At 42.8% G+C, this 15,599-nt stretch overlaps 1 protein-coding gene and 1 non-coding gene across 2 annotated transcripts; both read left to right on the top strand.

Annotated features, from left to right (window-relative positions):
* Window positions 1-1,877: 1,877 nt before the first annotated feature.
* Dnz1 (DNZDHHC/NEW1 zinc finger protein 11) lies at window positions 1,878-13,758 on the top strand. Its single transcript, XM_037423182.2, has 8 exons — window positions 1,878-2,175; window positions 2,692-2,854; window positions 3,337-3,443; window positions 5,029-5,090; window positions 5,193-5,289; window positions 7,145-7,217; window positions 10,730-10,838; window positions 13,609-13,758. Exons 1-8 carry the CDS (start codon window positions 2,057-2,059, stop codon window positions 13,680-13,682), a joined length of 804 nt encoding a protein of 267 aa, XP_037279079.1. The 5' UTR covers window positions 1,878-2,056; the 3' UTR covers window positions 13,683-13,758.
* Window positions 5,865-5,983, top strand: LOC119173040 (5S ribosomal RNA). The gene has a single exon (XR_005109995.2). It is a non-coding gene; the product is annotated as a 5S ribosomal RNA (ribosomal RNA).
* Window positions 13,759-15,599: the final 1,841 nt, after the last annotated feature.

The raw sequence follows: 15,599 nt of genomic DNA, 5'->3' as shown, positions 1-15,599 counted from the left end.
CGGTGGGCGATAACATGATCCTATAAGTATTTTGGCATGATATGCAATGCATACAGCCCAAGTTATCTCTATGGAAGGGTTTGTATCAAGGTGAAATGATGAGACTATTTTTACCACTATTAATACGCCACCTCCTCTTCTATCGACACGGTCACATCGATATATCTTATAGTTGTCATTATATATATATATATATATATATATATATATATATATATATATATATATATATATATATATATATATATATATATATATATATTCCAGAGGCAATGCAAAACCACATTACTTGAAGAAAGCTTTCGGAGAGTAGCAGTGCATGAACAATCAATCAAATAAGTAGAAAATGAAGATGGCTTTCACGTTCCAGTCGCCTTAGGTGTGTGCATAAGGAAACCTGTGAGTTTCTTGCTGCTACAAATTGTTTTCGACAGTTTGTCCAACTTTATTTTAGTCACAACAAAAACAAATAATAAATCTAGTCACGAAGCAGTCACTAAAAAGTACACTTTGTATTCCCGCGAATACGTAACCTGTATGTGAGGGCGTTTTCGCATTCTTACTACAGTGCCTTAATTTAGGAAAACCATCTGGTGTAATAAAACTGAGCCTATATAACAGGTCCCTGATTAAGGAGGTGTTGGCTCACGTTACGAGGGAGCATTACGCAAAGCGAGATAAAGAAATAAGGAACGAAAGAAGAGCAGAAGGTGAGGCATGCCCTCACCCTCCCGCCTTTTCATGCTTGATTTTTTTCCCCCGATATGGATGTTATGATTCTTAGGAAGCCTACATTTCCGTGTCTTCATAGATAAATAAAAAATATAGTAACTTTAGAATTAGCTTGAAGTTTCCCAGTATGGTGTACCTCGATTATCATCATATTGTGATTTGAAACGTATGGTCCTCTAATCATGTTTAACCACGACTATTGGAACAGGCATGCTCCGGAGCATTTTCGACAACATTGAGATAATGCCTTCCAGTAACGGTGAGGGTGGTTTATTTTGCCGAGGCACTCGTCAGCAATCGTAAATAAGCAATAAACAACCAGCCAAATTCAAAACCGAACCAAGGAACTGCTCCGTGCTGGGTATGCGATGACGTCACAAAATATGCCGCACGCCGACACGGCTAGCCAGAGGCAGGTTGTAAACATAGCTCACGTTCATATTTTGTCCCTCGAACATCCAGTAGGCGATGTCATCCGACAAGAAAGCTGTGCTAGCCCATCTGTAGTTACCACCAGTATTCAATGCCAAGTTGAGCAATGATTTAGAAAATCGATGCCGGGTATGTCAGTTACTTCACGTTCCAGTGGGTCAAATCAAAAGGCGATGCTTCAGCGCTTTCATAGTAGTCAAAATCTGTTTTAGCAAAACAGTTAAAACAGATTTTGACTACTATGTAAGCGCTGAAGCATCGTCTTTCGATTTGACCCACTGGAACGTGAAGTAACTGACATACCCTGCATCGACTTTTCAATAACTCAATATTGTGAATATCGAAAAAATCATCAGCTGTTTGAAGTTAGCCAGCGGATTGCGTGTATGCTTCATCCACGAGATATCCTGGATGAGCACGTGCGAATTACGAAGTCTCGTGGGTGAATGTGTTTGAATGAGACAACAAAAACGCGCTAAATAGTGTATGTAGCCCAGTTAGAATAAATGTAATAGAAGAACTAAATAAAAACAGAGAATTTTATTAAAAACCGCAGGGACCGAAACCGAAACTGCGGTATTGCAGCCTTGGCAGCGTTTTATACAACTGGTGTTAGAAATCCAAACTACAAGTGGGCGTTTCTCAGTAACAAAGCCAGGGGGCGCGACCACTTCAACTACGCGAATTTATGTGATAAGCACAAACTGAGGTGTCATACATTTTACTGCATAGGCGACATGTTTTGTATGGTTGCGATGTTACCGTGGAACAAGTCAAATTGTTAGAAATGCCAATATTCGTATGAAGATCTGGGCGTGTCGTCGAACCGCTTAACAGAAACATGGCTCTCTCATAACGCAGCTGACGGTGTTGACATGTTGCCTTTATAACGATGGTTGTGTGGCGTTACGATATTTGTGGCTTGCTTTGCGTGTGTTCCACTTATGGATCGATTATTTATGCCGATTATGCCATCGTCGAGTGGATGGTCATCCCGACGATGTACTCAAGGTGCGTATATGCAAGCGTCGTTCTCGCGCTATCTTGTTCCTACCGACGTTCGCCGTGAATAAAGCACCCACAACGCATACACATGAAACTAATGTACCGATAGAAATTAAACTTCTAAAGTGAACTTAGTTTGTGGCAGCTGATCTAAAGATCTCGGAAACATGCGCACAGGTTGATCGATGAGTGACAGTGTCCACTCTGATAGATGTTGCATCGGTAAAATCGGTACATATGTCACTTGACAATGCACGAAGTGATGGACACTTCTGATCGCATGCTCTCATCCTGCATCTCTGTGAGAGTTGTATGAACTCGAACTCGAAGTTTACTATCAGCACAGGTGTGGCGTTAACAGAACATCGCGCTTCTATGGCACTAACTTCAGCTGCTCCAAAACGTCAGTAAACATTCGTGCATTCTGCCCATAGGTTCCTTCGCACAGTGCTAAAGACGTATTGAACATGTGCTAGAATATTGTGTAGTATAACTTATCCTGTACGTAAAATTTTCATTCAGTCTCTGGGGAGCATTCAATGTGGTCTGCTTCAACATCATCGTGTTCTTGACACTGATGGCACATACCAGAGCGGTGTTCTCGGACCCCGGAACTGTCCCTCTACCTCAGACGAACTTAGATTTTTCGGATGCGTTGAGGGCTAACAAGCCTATGGATGACAAGGTGAGGATTAAAGCAGAACGATTACATTTCTCTTTTGCCTTATCAAGAACCATGGATGTACTACACTTCATCGCGAATTAGCTAAGGCTTTTACAGGTGATTCCAGCGAGTAGCATTACCTAAAATTCAACATGAGTATACCCGCATTACTGGAATATTTTAGATGTAGCTGCATTTACCAAAAATAATGGGTTACACTACCATGTCTTCCTGTTATTTGCCACAGATAACTCGATACTTCTTAATCAACTTAATTTACTTACACTAACATAACAAGTGACTATAGTTGTTGATTCAGCAACAGTAAAATTGCATAAAGCTGTCATGTCTCTTTATGCACAAGACATGAAGCATATGAGGTCGCTCAGAATTAACTATAAAGAAAACCGATATATTTCAAATATTCGTTGCATGTCCATGAATTTAGTGCTGGTTTTTGTGTTCATTCAGTGCACTCACTTTCATTCTTTCTCACTAAATAGGGTGACTGGACGATATGCTCTCGCTGTGAAACATACCGGCCGCCACGTGCGCATCACTGCAGAATATGTCAGCGATGCATCCGCAGGATGGACCACCATTGTCCCTGGTGTGTTAAGAGTTGTAGTCATTACTTGCCTCTTACTGCAGGAATTTACTCAATGCTTCTAAAGTATTTGCCATCCCACAGCCACTAAAAATGGGGCGATCGTAAACAAATTCAGCATAAATGGGCACCCTTCTTACTTGGCTTGTTTGAACGCCTTGACAACATTTCATAAAAGGGACCTGTATGCCAGGCAATTCATTATGTTCAGGCTGAATCGCCATCTTTTAGAGGCCTTGATGATGCCTCTAAACCAGTAGATTGTCACATGTATGACAGTTACAATTGTGTTTCACGGCACGTATTATCACTTGAAAAAAATTTAGGCATACTCAACAGCTCATTTGTTGATTTGCAACCACTGTACAAAATGGCATTGCCTGCACCTTTCAGCACTGTCACTGGGCTGCATTGTTCAGTAGAATAAATATATTGACACTGAAGGAAGCAATACATGCGAGGGTTTGGATACCACAGTTGCTAAAGCAGTGTTGTCCCCATGCTTGGTTGAAAACAAGAACTGTGGTGTCTAAATAACCAGAGGCGCTGGCGATTTATGCGACTACGACCTGCTGATAATTAGAGTTAATCTAGGTACACATGTGTTTGCATTCCCACCTCACTTCAGAGCTAAGCACGTGAGCTTAAGCATTAGAAGCAACACCAATGTACTCTGTGTACTTAAAGGATCCTCCACGAGGTTTAGGCATCGCAGAAGAAAAGCATTGTGCTCAGATCGCTCAGTGAGAGTTGTATCTGCAAAGTATGATACCGTTGTGTGGCTTAAAAATGTTTGAAATAAACTTCAGTTGGGAGACTTGAAGTGCTCTCACTTTCAACGCAGCTGTGCTTCCAGAGAAGTGAAATTAATGCGCATGCATGCTCTGTGCTACAGGCATGGCTTGCAATGTTACTTGCCATAGCTCATGTGAAGCACGCCATGCTGCCACAGTCGGAGATGCGCTACGCATCAAGACAGAAAGAAGAGAAGAAACAGGGCTTGCACGAAATGGGGTGTGCTCTCCTGACATGAGCAGGTGGAAGAATGCAGGCAATGCTTGCCACTTGTGAATGCTATTCGAGCCAAAGGGAAGGTGCCTTATGACAGCGGCTGTCCCTTGCTGTTACACCTTAACAGGACTCTTCAGTTTCTTCGTATTTTATCAATAATAATTTGAGTTGGAGAGTTCTTTCAGAAAAATGCACCCCAATTAATGCTTTACAAATACAGCCTGTAAACACAAATTGTGATGGTGCCTTGTGTGGGACCTTTTAAAGGCAATCACGTCATTTATTCAGGAGTGGGCCGTTTTTTCACCGACTAATTTGGGAGCTGATGTAATGTCACAACATTCTCTCCGCAGTGAGAAAGCTAGTGGGTTATTCACTTATGCCAACCATGTGTATCTTAATAAGTAGAGCTTTGGCAAAGATTTTCTTTGGCTGAATATAGTTAGCGTTCTCTAAAACACATGATATGGTGCTTGAGCTTTATAACAGAGCAACATCTGCAATGAAGAGTTCTTTGTGCTCAAAATGCTTGTGTGTTGTTATACCTGTGTGACATTCCGTGCTTTTGTGTTCACAGGATCAACAACTGTGTTGGAGAACAGAACCAGAAGTATTTTATTCAATTTCTCCTCTATGTTGGTAAGCATCTATTCATATACTATGTCTGTTCTTGACTTTTCCTTCACTGAAAGTACCTGTACTTATGTAACATGTACCATGCCTTATCCTTACGCCTTACAGGTTTGGGGTGCCTGTATATAATTGTGTTGGTGGCTGTGTCATGGAACCTGGAATGTGCAAACTGTGTTCATAGCCCGGCTTACAAGCAAAACCGAGTGTAAGTATCGTATTTGCCTTTTGCAGTAAAGCGATGCTATGCAATCACTTTTCCTTGAAGTTGATTCTATGTTGTCAATGCTGGCTGTTGCCTTGAAGGACTCCCTATACCAAGATCGAAAACTCCAGATGTTAGTGTTGTAAGTTGTCCCACATACATGCGCACTTCCGACCGATATAATGCTGAATGTTAATTTTAAGATATTTTACTTTGGTTTTAAAACAACTGTGTGTTTTTATCTGAATTGGGAACACCTTATGAAATCGCCTTTAATATGACGAAGATGAAGGCACCGAGTGACCTTCTACAAGAAAAGCGTGTATTGATGTCACAGAAGATCTGCAGGGCGCACAGGATACCACGACTGGCACCTGACAAGAGCTATTGTTCATCACCCCTCTCGCTCTGTTGTCGTGCTTTTCTCAAGGCAGTCTCAGCTGCTTATTGCAGGAGTGAAGTAAGCAGCCGTTTTTTGAGGGGAAGCACATTTAATAGGCCTAACTCATGTTGAAGCCTCCACATCGATTCATTCATTATCGCATGCAGGGCCCAGATTTGATAACTGCACTGTCAATGCCATCGGCCATACCATGCTGAATGCGCCGGTTCTCGTCCGATTACCGAAGCTAAGCAGCATTGGGCTCGGTCAGTACTTGGGTGGGAGACCACCTGGGAATACCGAGTGCTGATGGCGCCTTCTTTTTCCGTCGCCGCTGTAATCTAGTGGCTAAGGTACTCGACTGCTGACCCGCGGGTCGCGGGATCGAATCCCGGCTGCGGGGGCTGCAATTCCAATGGAGGCGGAAATGTTGTAGGCTCGGGTGCTCAGATTTGGGTGCGTGTTAAAGAACCCCAGGAAGTCGAAATTTCCGGAGCCCTCCACTACGGCGTCCCTCATAATCATATGGTGGTTTTGGGACGTTAAACCCAACATATCAATCAATCACTGTCAATGTCACCAAAGCTTGTGCACATGCGGTCTAGGTGCTCTTCTGCCATGGGACGCTAGATTCTAACAATTTAGGTGAGCTTTTCTAAGTGATGCTCAAATAATTCAGGATTAGTGATGAAATCACTGATTATATGACATGTCGGCTTACTTGTTATTAAATTTTAGCATTACCAATTTTAGCATACACAAGGCTACCAAATTAGTAAAAAAGTCGCGTAGATAAATTTTGGCTGTCATAGGTCTTTTAAAGTTAGATATTTTTTTTTGTAACAGTTGCAACAGCTGATAGTCTCATTTAAGAGCTATGATGTGGGAAGCAGCAAACATGAAAAAGTGGCCTATTTGCGTGCACAGAAAAGGACGTATATGGCCACGGAACTGTAACTAATATTTTAATGTGCGAAGAGCCGCTACTCGTGGAAATTGCCCGAGATGTATTTATGATTTCCTGTTGCACTGTGAATGATGAGACAAGGACGAGAAAGGGATTACAGAACAAGTGGTGCAGAAACTCATGACTGGTTCTGGTGATGCACAGACTCGCAGCTGGAAAACCAGTTGCGAGTTTTCACACGACATGTCCTGTAGTGCCTGTTTGGTTCCCATCTCATCATTCACAGCGCAACAAAAAACCATGAACTAACTAGCCCAATTCATCCCTCTGCTAAACTGAGAAGTGGACATGCTTCATCAGCCAGTGAGGCATCGAGCAATCACCCCACTAGCAAAAAAGGAATATCAACTCTGAAAATGAAGTTCAATATAGGGGGATGCTTTATAGATAAAAATAACATAGGCAAGCTGATATGCATTGTCAATTTCAACAAGGAAAGATTGTATCTGTATCTGCAGTTTGAAATTATTACGTTCAATGTGCTTTGTTGCATCTCCTTTTCTTGACAGAATCCATTCCGTCTGCCTCCTGGTGGAAAGCATTCTTTTTGGAATATTTGTCATTGCAATCATGTGTGATCAGGTAAGAAGCAACTTTGAGCTTCATAGTATTGTGAACCACGGGGAATGTTTTTCTTGAAGTAGTTGAAGAACACGCCATACACACCGATTTGTCTGTAGATGAAAGTGCATATTTTGCATGTTTTTCACTCCCTTGTCAGAGGTGTGTGTGCTTGTTAAACTTGCAAAAAATTTTTATTCTCACTGATCTGAATGTTCAGGCCAGTATAATTATCCTTGTATCTTGCTACAGCCTTGTGTGAGAGAGAAGTTTATCGATAAACATGGGAAGGTGGTGAAAAGAGTGCATATTTTTGCTAGCTCGCTTCAGGGGAAGGCACATTTTTGCGATGTCACTTAAACCATGAGCTGTTCTCGCAGCTCGGATCAGCGAGCGGTGAGAACTGTTCATAGTAGCGCATCAGGGCTCTGCTGAAGGAGCCGAAGATGAAGTAGGTTTCCTCGCCCACTTTTTCGGCTTGCTCGCATAGGCAGAGCAAGATGAGATTTTTTTTGCGTGTACTAAAGCTCCTGCTGTAACAACTGTGAAAAAAATTGTGACATTGTCGGCAATAATGACAGTCCTTGCTAACCATGAAGTTCTACTGACTTCTAAAACCTCTCAAGGTTTCTTTTAAATAGGTTGTCATATGGAAGGCAAATAAAATCTATTCAGGTTGAACAACTCGTTTTTCAGGTGTGCACATTACTCATTTCTCTTCATTGGTTTGGTTTGTCCTATGGGTTGAACTCCACCTTGACAGCATCTACTTGAATAGGGATGTCACACTTGAAAAATGACTGCCAATGGCTCGAAAACTGACTTAGCTTCAGTTTCAGAAGAAGCATACATGTAGGGGCACAGCGCAAAACAGCTGTCAATGTATTGCATATAAAAGTTTGTGGGGCTTTGATAAACAGGGTGCTGTCCCCCTGCTCTGTCCCCCTGCTCTCATGCTGTCCTCCTGCTCTAGTGCTGTCCCCCTGCTCTAATGCAGCATTGACAAAGATTCACCCAATCACTGAAGGCACCTTGGAAGCCGTCGATGAGAACCTCTTTTAGTGAGGTTGTTTGCCATCTCCAGCGTGCCATGCCAAATTCTCTTCAGGGTTCTTTTGATCATTGGACTAAAAGAAACAAGCAAGAACGGGGGCGAGGGGGGGGGGGACTGGTAGGGATAGATTGAGGCCGTACAGTGGCTGGAGCATTGACATCAATATTAGCTTTCAACTTGGAGACAATCAGTGTGGTGCGACTCCTCCATTGTCTCATTCGTTGGCACCATTTTTTAGAGACTTTCTTTATTGAAAAATTTTTGGTCAAAACATCAAGGACGATTGTTTTCGATATTCTCACTCCTCTGCGATCATCTGAACAGTTAATCGTCAATCTTTTTGCAATGATGCACTTCCAGCACCGTGTCATTCATTTTTTATTTTGACGCACCTCCAGAGTTGTTGTCGTAGTTGACAGACCTGCGACTTTTCCGGAACCTTCTGTGCCATATCAAAGTACGAATTTGTTTCATGGCGTTATCACCATAGGTTTGCTGATGTGTTTTGAGCTTCTCTGCACTATTTTAGTCCAGTTTCAGGCAATATTTAATTGCATGACACTGCTTAAAATCCTCGTCTATTTTTTTCTTGATGAGGGTGCGGTGGACTCCTCTTCACAATGGCGTAACCCACATCAACAACTACTTGCAGGCAAGCGAAACTTGACTCATCTTGAAGCTTGTCTCCCCCACTAACTTCTGCTGCGGAAGCGTCGCCATGCCAGGTGGCGCTGTAAACTGCAAAAAAACTTTCCGGAAACTTTTGGGACAGACTTGTACATGCACAGTGCTGATATTCTGGAGGCAGTTGGAACTGTTCGCTATAGTTAATAACTTGATGCATGTGGGTATGACATATGCAGTGCTGACTGTGCATGCAATTATCGTAATCACTCGAATCTAATGCGCACCTTTTTTCCGGTCAAGGGAGTTCATAAATCGCATGTGCGTTAGAATTGAGTACGAAAAAAAAAAATGAATACGGTCCTTCTATCGCCATCGGTATTTCCAAGATGGCCGCCCCTTACGTGCGTAGGCATGGCGCGCCGGCCATTTCTGCCTATGTGTTTCCCATGTGCGGCACATTGTACGTGTGCTGAGAAGTTCGTCATCTTGTAGTGCATTAGCATCGACGGCATGGAAGGGCCGACTCCAAAAACTCGAGTGCACCACGATGCCGCTTTTAAAAGAAAAGTCCTCGCGCGTGCAGCAACAGACGGAAATCGGGCTGCATCGCGGTCGTTCGGAGTTCCCGAAACGTGCGTGCGGGACTAGCGGAAACGAAAGCAGAAGATTGTCGACAGCAAAGCTTCACGCAAAGGCTTCAGTGGACTACAGCAGGGTCGGTTTCCGCAAAATGAAGAGCTGCTCGGCGAGTATGTGCTTGAGCAGCCAGCGGCACAGCGGCCCGTGACGACAGAACTGCTCCAAGTGTGGGCTATGCGATTAGCCTTAGAAAAAGGTCTAATGCAGAGCCAGTTTAAAGCGAGCAGGTGCTGGCTAACTAACTTTATGAAGAGGAAAGGCTTTTCCCTCTGAAGGCAAACGGGCATATGCGAAACGTTTTGCGGAGGAGTATGATGAAAAGCTTCACAGTTTTCAGAGGTTCGTCCTAAACTTGCGGCACAACAACAGCTACCTGCTTGGACAAATCGGGAATGCCGACCAGACGCCTCTTTACTTCGACATGCCTGGCACCACAACCATCGAGAAGAAGGGAGCGAAGCAAGGTCGCGTGCTGACATCGCTCCACGGTAAAACTACAGTGACGGCAATGCTCTTTTACACGTCAGATGGGCACAAGCTTCCCCCGTACCTCATATTTAAATGGAAGACGCTCCCGAAAGGAGTCGTTTTTTTTTCGAGTGTTGTGATCATGCGGGCCATCGAGAAAAATGGGTGCACGTTGCATCGATGTCTTACTTTTTTTTTTCCGTTGTGGAAATTGGGTGCGCGTTACAATCGAGGGCGCGGTAGAATCGAGTAAATACGGTATTACTTTGGTTAAAGAAAGATTTACTGTGCCTAAATATTAGCAAGAAAGTTTTGCTACTTGTAGCTGTTTGACTTTATACCACTGTGACACCTTCTACCGATTGAAGCAAACTAGGAAGCTGTTACCAGGGGAAGACAAACACTTGTGGCAATAGTTCTGTAGCGTACCCAACCTTCATGTTGAGATTGTGAACTAGTGAAGTGATGTGCAGTACCCTGATGTTGCGAATGTGAAATACTAGGGCAGTAACATCTTAAGTCAACAGAGCAGAGTTGAAAAGGACTTGTTTTGCACAATATTAATGCGTCTTGAACAAGGCAGAATTGGCCCCCGGATAAGGTATTGGTAACCTTTCTTTAGCGATGTTGCTTGATATGGAGCATGAGTAGCTCCTTTGGGACCGTACAAACGACTGATATGTTTTTAACGAATTTTCACAATGTTCGAAATTAAAATATTGTTTAAAATTCACGTCTTTTCCAGTTCCAGGCAATTCTGTCTGATGAAACGGCTGTTGAGCAAATACAGAAGAAAGGACCCTTCCGTGCGAGGAAGCCAAAAATGGCACTCTTGAGTGAAGTTTGTGGCCGTGGTAAGTGCAATAAATGTTCTTTCGTTCTGTTACCTTCCTACACTGTATTCTTCAGAGGTAAAGGCCTTGTAAGGCATCATACTGTGCTCTTAGTCACTGCTGGGGGAGAGGTGATGTTCACTGTGCAGACCAGATGCAATGCTCCATTCATTTGTCCATGATAATGCAGGTGCTTCTGACGCACCAGTGTCAACCAGCTTTTGATATCAATAGTGGGTACACCACGTTGCATAGCACTAGTAAAATGTACATACTCACGTCTACTTTCAGTTTTTCATTCAACCATAAACTTGACACCACCATTTCTTTGTGTCCTAATTGGTTTCATGCTAGGTTCCCCCGTTCTTGGTTCGTTGATGCTTGTATTTCAAACCACTGCATTCGACTGCATCATGTGAGGGATCATCCCACATTTCCCAGGGTAGTAGATAATGCTAAAGTTGTGCTGCAGACCATTTTACTCGTAGATCATAGCTTAACGGGATATATTGTTTGTGAATGTGGAAACATGACAGTCATCATGTTGTCATTGCGGTGCTATTCTAATTGTTGACATATTATTCTTGTGCTTGCGTTGTTACAAGCACATGAACGCTTCGTGCAAATACGTTGGTAACACTCTGGAAAATCAAAAACAATGCTTGGAAACGAGCTGCCTGGAGTATGCTTGACATATATATTTACATAGCACATGGGATTTACATGGTAGATTTGTTAGGCTCGAAACAACTGCTCACATGTGCACAAAAATCAACTGTGGCGCCTTCGCCTCTTTTCTAACTTTATTATATCAACGCCACGTTTTCGTTCACTGTCTAAATGTGTAGTTCTCAGTTTTTTTTTGTGCTTATAAGTTTGCGACTTTGCTTGTGGGAAGATACTTAGTCGATCAACTTCATAAATGCAGGTGTTTGAACATGTGTGTTCGTCTATAAGAACCTCCTGGCCATGATTGAGAGTTTCGTCAGGCAGCCAAACACAACTCCAATAAATTACATGCTTGGCCTCATTGGAACATCCTGTCGGTATTAGTTTGTTTAGATTTTCAAGAGAAACTGTGTTGTCAGTGTGAAGGAGGTTCAGTTGATTATACTGCTTTTACACCTTCTATTAAAAGGATACGTGAATGTTTACTTGTTGCTACATTTCTCATTTACAATACAGTAGAACCCCGCTACAACAAAACTGACGGGGTGCGGAAAAAATTTTGTTAAAGTGAAAATTTCGTTGTAGTGAAATCTAAAAATATAGCTGATCTGAGCTAGCAAAACAAAGGAACGTTTATTCTCAAAATTCAAAAAATGTTCGCTGCTTCCTAGTCTTTCCCAGCAGTGTCGTGGCGTGATTCTCACCCATGCATAGCGAGGCCATGGGGGAAAGCACACTGAAATAACACCTAAAACCGCCTTCGTGAATGAATGAGACAGTTTCATTAACACGTCAACAGTAGCAGCTGTCCGCCGTCAAAAGTATTTGACAACGCCAAAATGGAGACAGGGTATCGTGGAGCGGCGACTTTTGCATTATTTGATGCCATTCTTATCATCCATCACTCGCGGCTAGCCGATTCTGTTGATAATGCGTACGAACAGCTGTTCTGATTAGTTACCACGCTGGCCAAGCACGAACATAATAATAAGCATCGGAATCGAAAAAGGCATCGTTCCACGGTTGCACCTAATAGCTGCGTGAAGAAAACCATGAAATCAGCGACTCAGCTTCAGCTTCGTATCATGTGCGGCTCAAAACAAGCCAGTGGCAAAAGCAGGGCAGTCTCATTGCCATCGCCATCGAGCAATGGTCCATGCTTGCTGGCGCCCATGCTTGCTGAACAGCGGCGCTTTCTGGTGGTACCAGCGCGTTTATAGACTTCGTTGACGCATTTTTCAGACTCTGAAAATGCATCAAAATCTTAAGGATTAGGTTTACTGCATAGGAATAAGTATCTGAACCTGGAATTGCATCGTAAAATTTCGTTGAAGCGAGACGATCGAAGAAAAAGTGTTCGTTGTGGCAACTATATTTATGCACTGACTCCTATGGACTGCTGACGAGGAATAATGAATTTTCCATTGAAGCGGCGTTCACTGTAGCGGAATGCGACTGTACTGCATGAATACAAGACAGGCACAGATGTCTGCATCTGGGCAACTGGATTTGAAGGCCAATATTAAAAGGTTGATAAAACTGGCAATTAACTTTATTGTATGGAAAATTTGTTTCTCTGAATATGGGTTGTTTTTGCGAGGTGTAAATTCTGTGGATTTTGGCCTGGAAGGTATCGCAAGAAAAAGTCAAGTAATGTGACAGTGAGAAAAAAAGAAGTAATTTCAATAAAAAAATAATTTCGTTGAACGTGATGGCCAGTGACCCCAATCATAATTTCATGTGTAAATGAAGAGCTCATCACAATGCCCATTCATCACTTTGAAAGAAAAAAGAAAATGTGGACCAAACACCCAGTATTCTTCAGTGTAAAGAAAACTAACGCACACATCCTGCCACGACAGCATGCCGTAAGAACATTGGGTATTTTTTGAAGTGGCAAGACACTGTTCTCCGCTCAGACTGATGAGCGCACATTCGGAAGACGCTATGTGCCCATTGAGAAAGCTAAAGAGCTGAGAGCTTAGTTGTACTGTAGTTGGTTAAAGTGAGGTCTAGCTGTATTAAACAGCTTAATTTTCATTGAAGTACTTGTTTTTTATAGAAACTTCACACTTTTGTCTAGTTCCTGATCACAGAGATTTGATGTTTCATCTTTTTGTAGGGTCTCCCTTCCTGTGGCTGTTTCCTTGCGATTCTGCACCCAGGAATCTCGACGTCATCTCCTATGATGTGTGATGCATTCTCCTCTCTGTGGAGTATCCGGTGACGTGCTGTTATTTATGTGCATAAACTATGACATGATTTCTAATCATCCACTCTTCCACGTTCCTGACTGTTGTGTTTGTTGGACTGTGTTAACGTATAATTATGAACAGCGATGTATGCGCTTACACTCAGTGTGCTCTAGTGAATGTTGACAGCTCTTCAATTTATAACTACTACCTTTAGTAATTTGATTTTTTGAATGTCTCACTGTTACGTTACTATTTGAAATGTGCAAACACACAGCTTTTTCGCACACATCGCGTATTATTGCTTTGAGGAACAACAAGGCTTTTGCAAACCTGTGAAATTTTGACTGATTGCTGTGTGTATGATGATTAAATAAGGGTCTCTTCGTGCACTCCGTAATTTTTTTCCGGAATAACCGATAAAGGCTGTGGTGCAGTGAGTAATATGGGGCTGATTTGAGAGTTTGTGCGAATGCACAAATGTCTCGTTTTTCTGCCAATATCGTATCACAATTTTGTAACTGGTCTAAATGTAAGAGGTGAACACAGGTGCATCCCCTTAAATGTGCGCACATGTCAATAATGATGAATGTTTCACTTTGGTAAAGTTGGCTGTGGTTAGTGTGAGACGTCATGATCAATTAGTTCATAAGGTATGTGAGGGTTGTCTGTAAAATAAGGTCCCTAAGGAACTGAAGTCGTGAGGAATGCTGTTACGCAAAATCCAGCTACACTGGTGTGCAGCTTGGTTCCCCCTCTGCTATTCCGCACCTTGGTGAACTATCTGTCTCACTTGCTTCTCCTGCAAGGTGCAAATGAAGCTCCGTGATTTATTTGTTTGTTTGTTTATGTGAAAAAGCACTGCTCCACTAGACATTCATTTCCAGCTGTGTAAAGTCTGGAGAGAAAAGGCGTTTGAGTGCACAACATGTGGAAAAATGCTGCAGTAAATTCAAAAATGGACATACAGACTTCCATGACTAACAACACTGTGGACCGTTACCGGTTTCTGACGAAGTGACATCGAAAGCTGAAAAAATAATGCTGAAGGATCAAGGGACGACAGCTTGGCAGCTATATGAGATGATGTGAGCATCATACAGGGCAGGGTTGGGAAACTGAAACTCGCATGGCAGTATTATGTGGCCCCAACATGGCATCAAATCTCCCTGCCCCTTTTTCCTTGCCACTTCCTGCGTGAAGACCATCATGACTGTTTTGAAAAACGGTATTTTCGCTTGTATTCGCTGTTTCATTAGAACTTTGTGACCTGCGTGCTGAAAATACTAACGATTTTTATTCCAGTTTAGAAAACTAGTGCTAATTTGCCAAATATTTATGCTTTGCCAGCATGTTCTCTCTCTCCCCCACCCCTTCCTAATTTTCACGTGCCCGCCTGCTCATTGACTTCATGCAACTTGGCCCTCCACCTCAAAAAGTTGCCGACATCTAGAAGATGCCGGGGTGGTGCAAGGTGGGTCCCGAACAGGTTACCAGAATAGAAACGATTCCCTCAATGCAGACATCCAAGAAGTTCATACAAACACTGTGTGCCAGCAAAGTGATGGCGGGCGTCTTTTGGTAGAGGAAGGGATGATTATAGTGCCAATTGATGCATGCGGGTACAACAATCAATGCGGACCACTACTGAGAGACATTGATGATCCTTTCCTGCACAATTCAACACAAAAAGAGAGGCATGCCCGTAAAGAGAGCGTTTCCATCACAACAATGCTTTGTCACACATCGCCTTTGTAACAAATGCTCTCATCATTGAATTTGGTGGGACACTGCCACAAGCCCGTTCTATAGCCCTGGCTTAGTACCAAGTGATTACCATCTCTTCCCTGAACTTAAGGAACACATGCGTGGGATGCATTTAAGAATCGAAAGGATGCTGAAAGAGAAGGTTTTAATATAC

Source organism: Rhipicephalus microplus, chromosome 4 (genome assembly GCF_043290135.1).
Source record: "Rhipicephalus microplus isolate Deutch F79 chromosome 4, USDA_Rmic, whole genome shotgun sequence".
NCBI lineage: Eukaryota > Metazoa > Arthropoda > Arachnida > Ixodida > Ixodidae > Rhipicephalus > Rhipicephalus microplus.
Note: the sequence above shows the minus strand (reverse complement) of the source record. Positions and strands in the feature narration are given on the sequence as shown.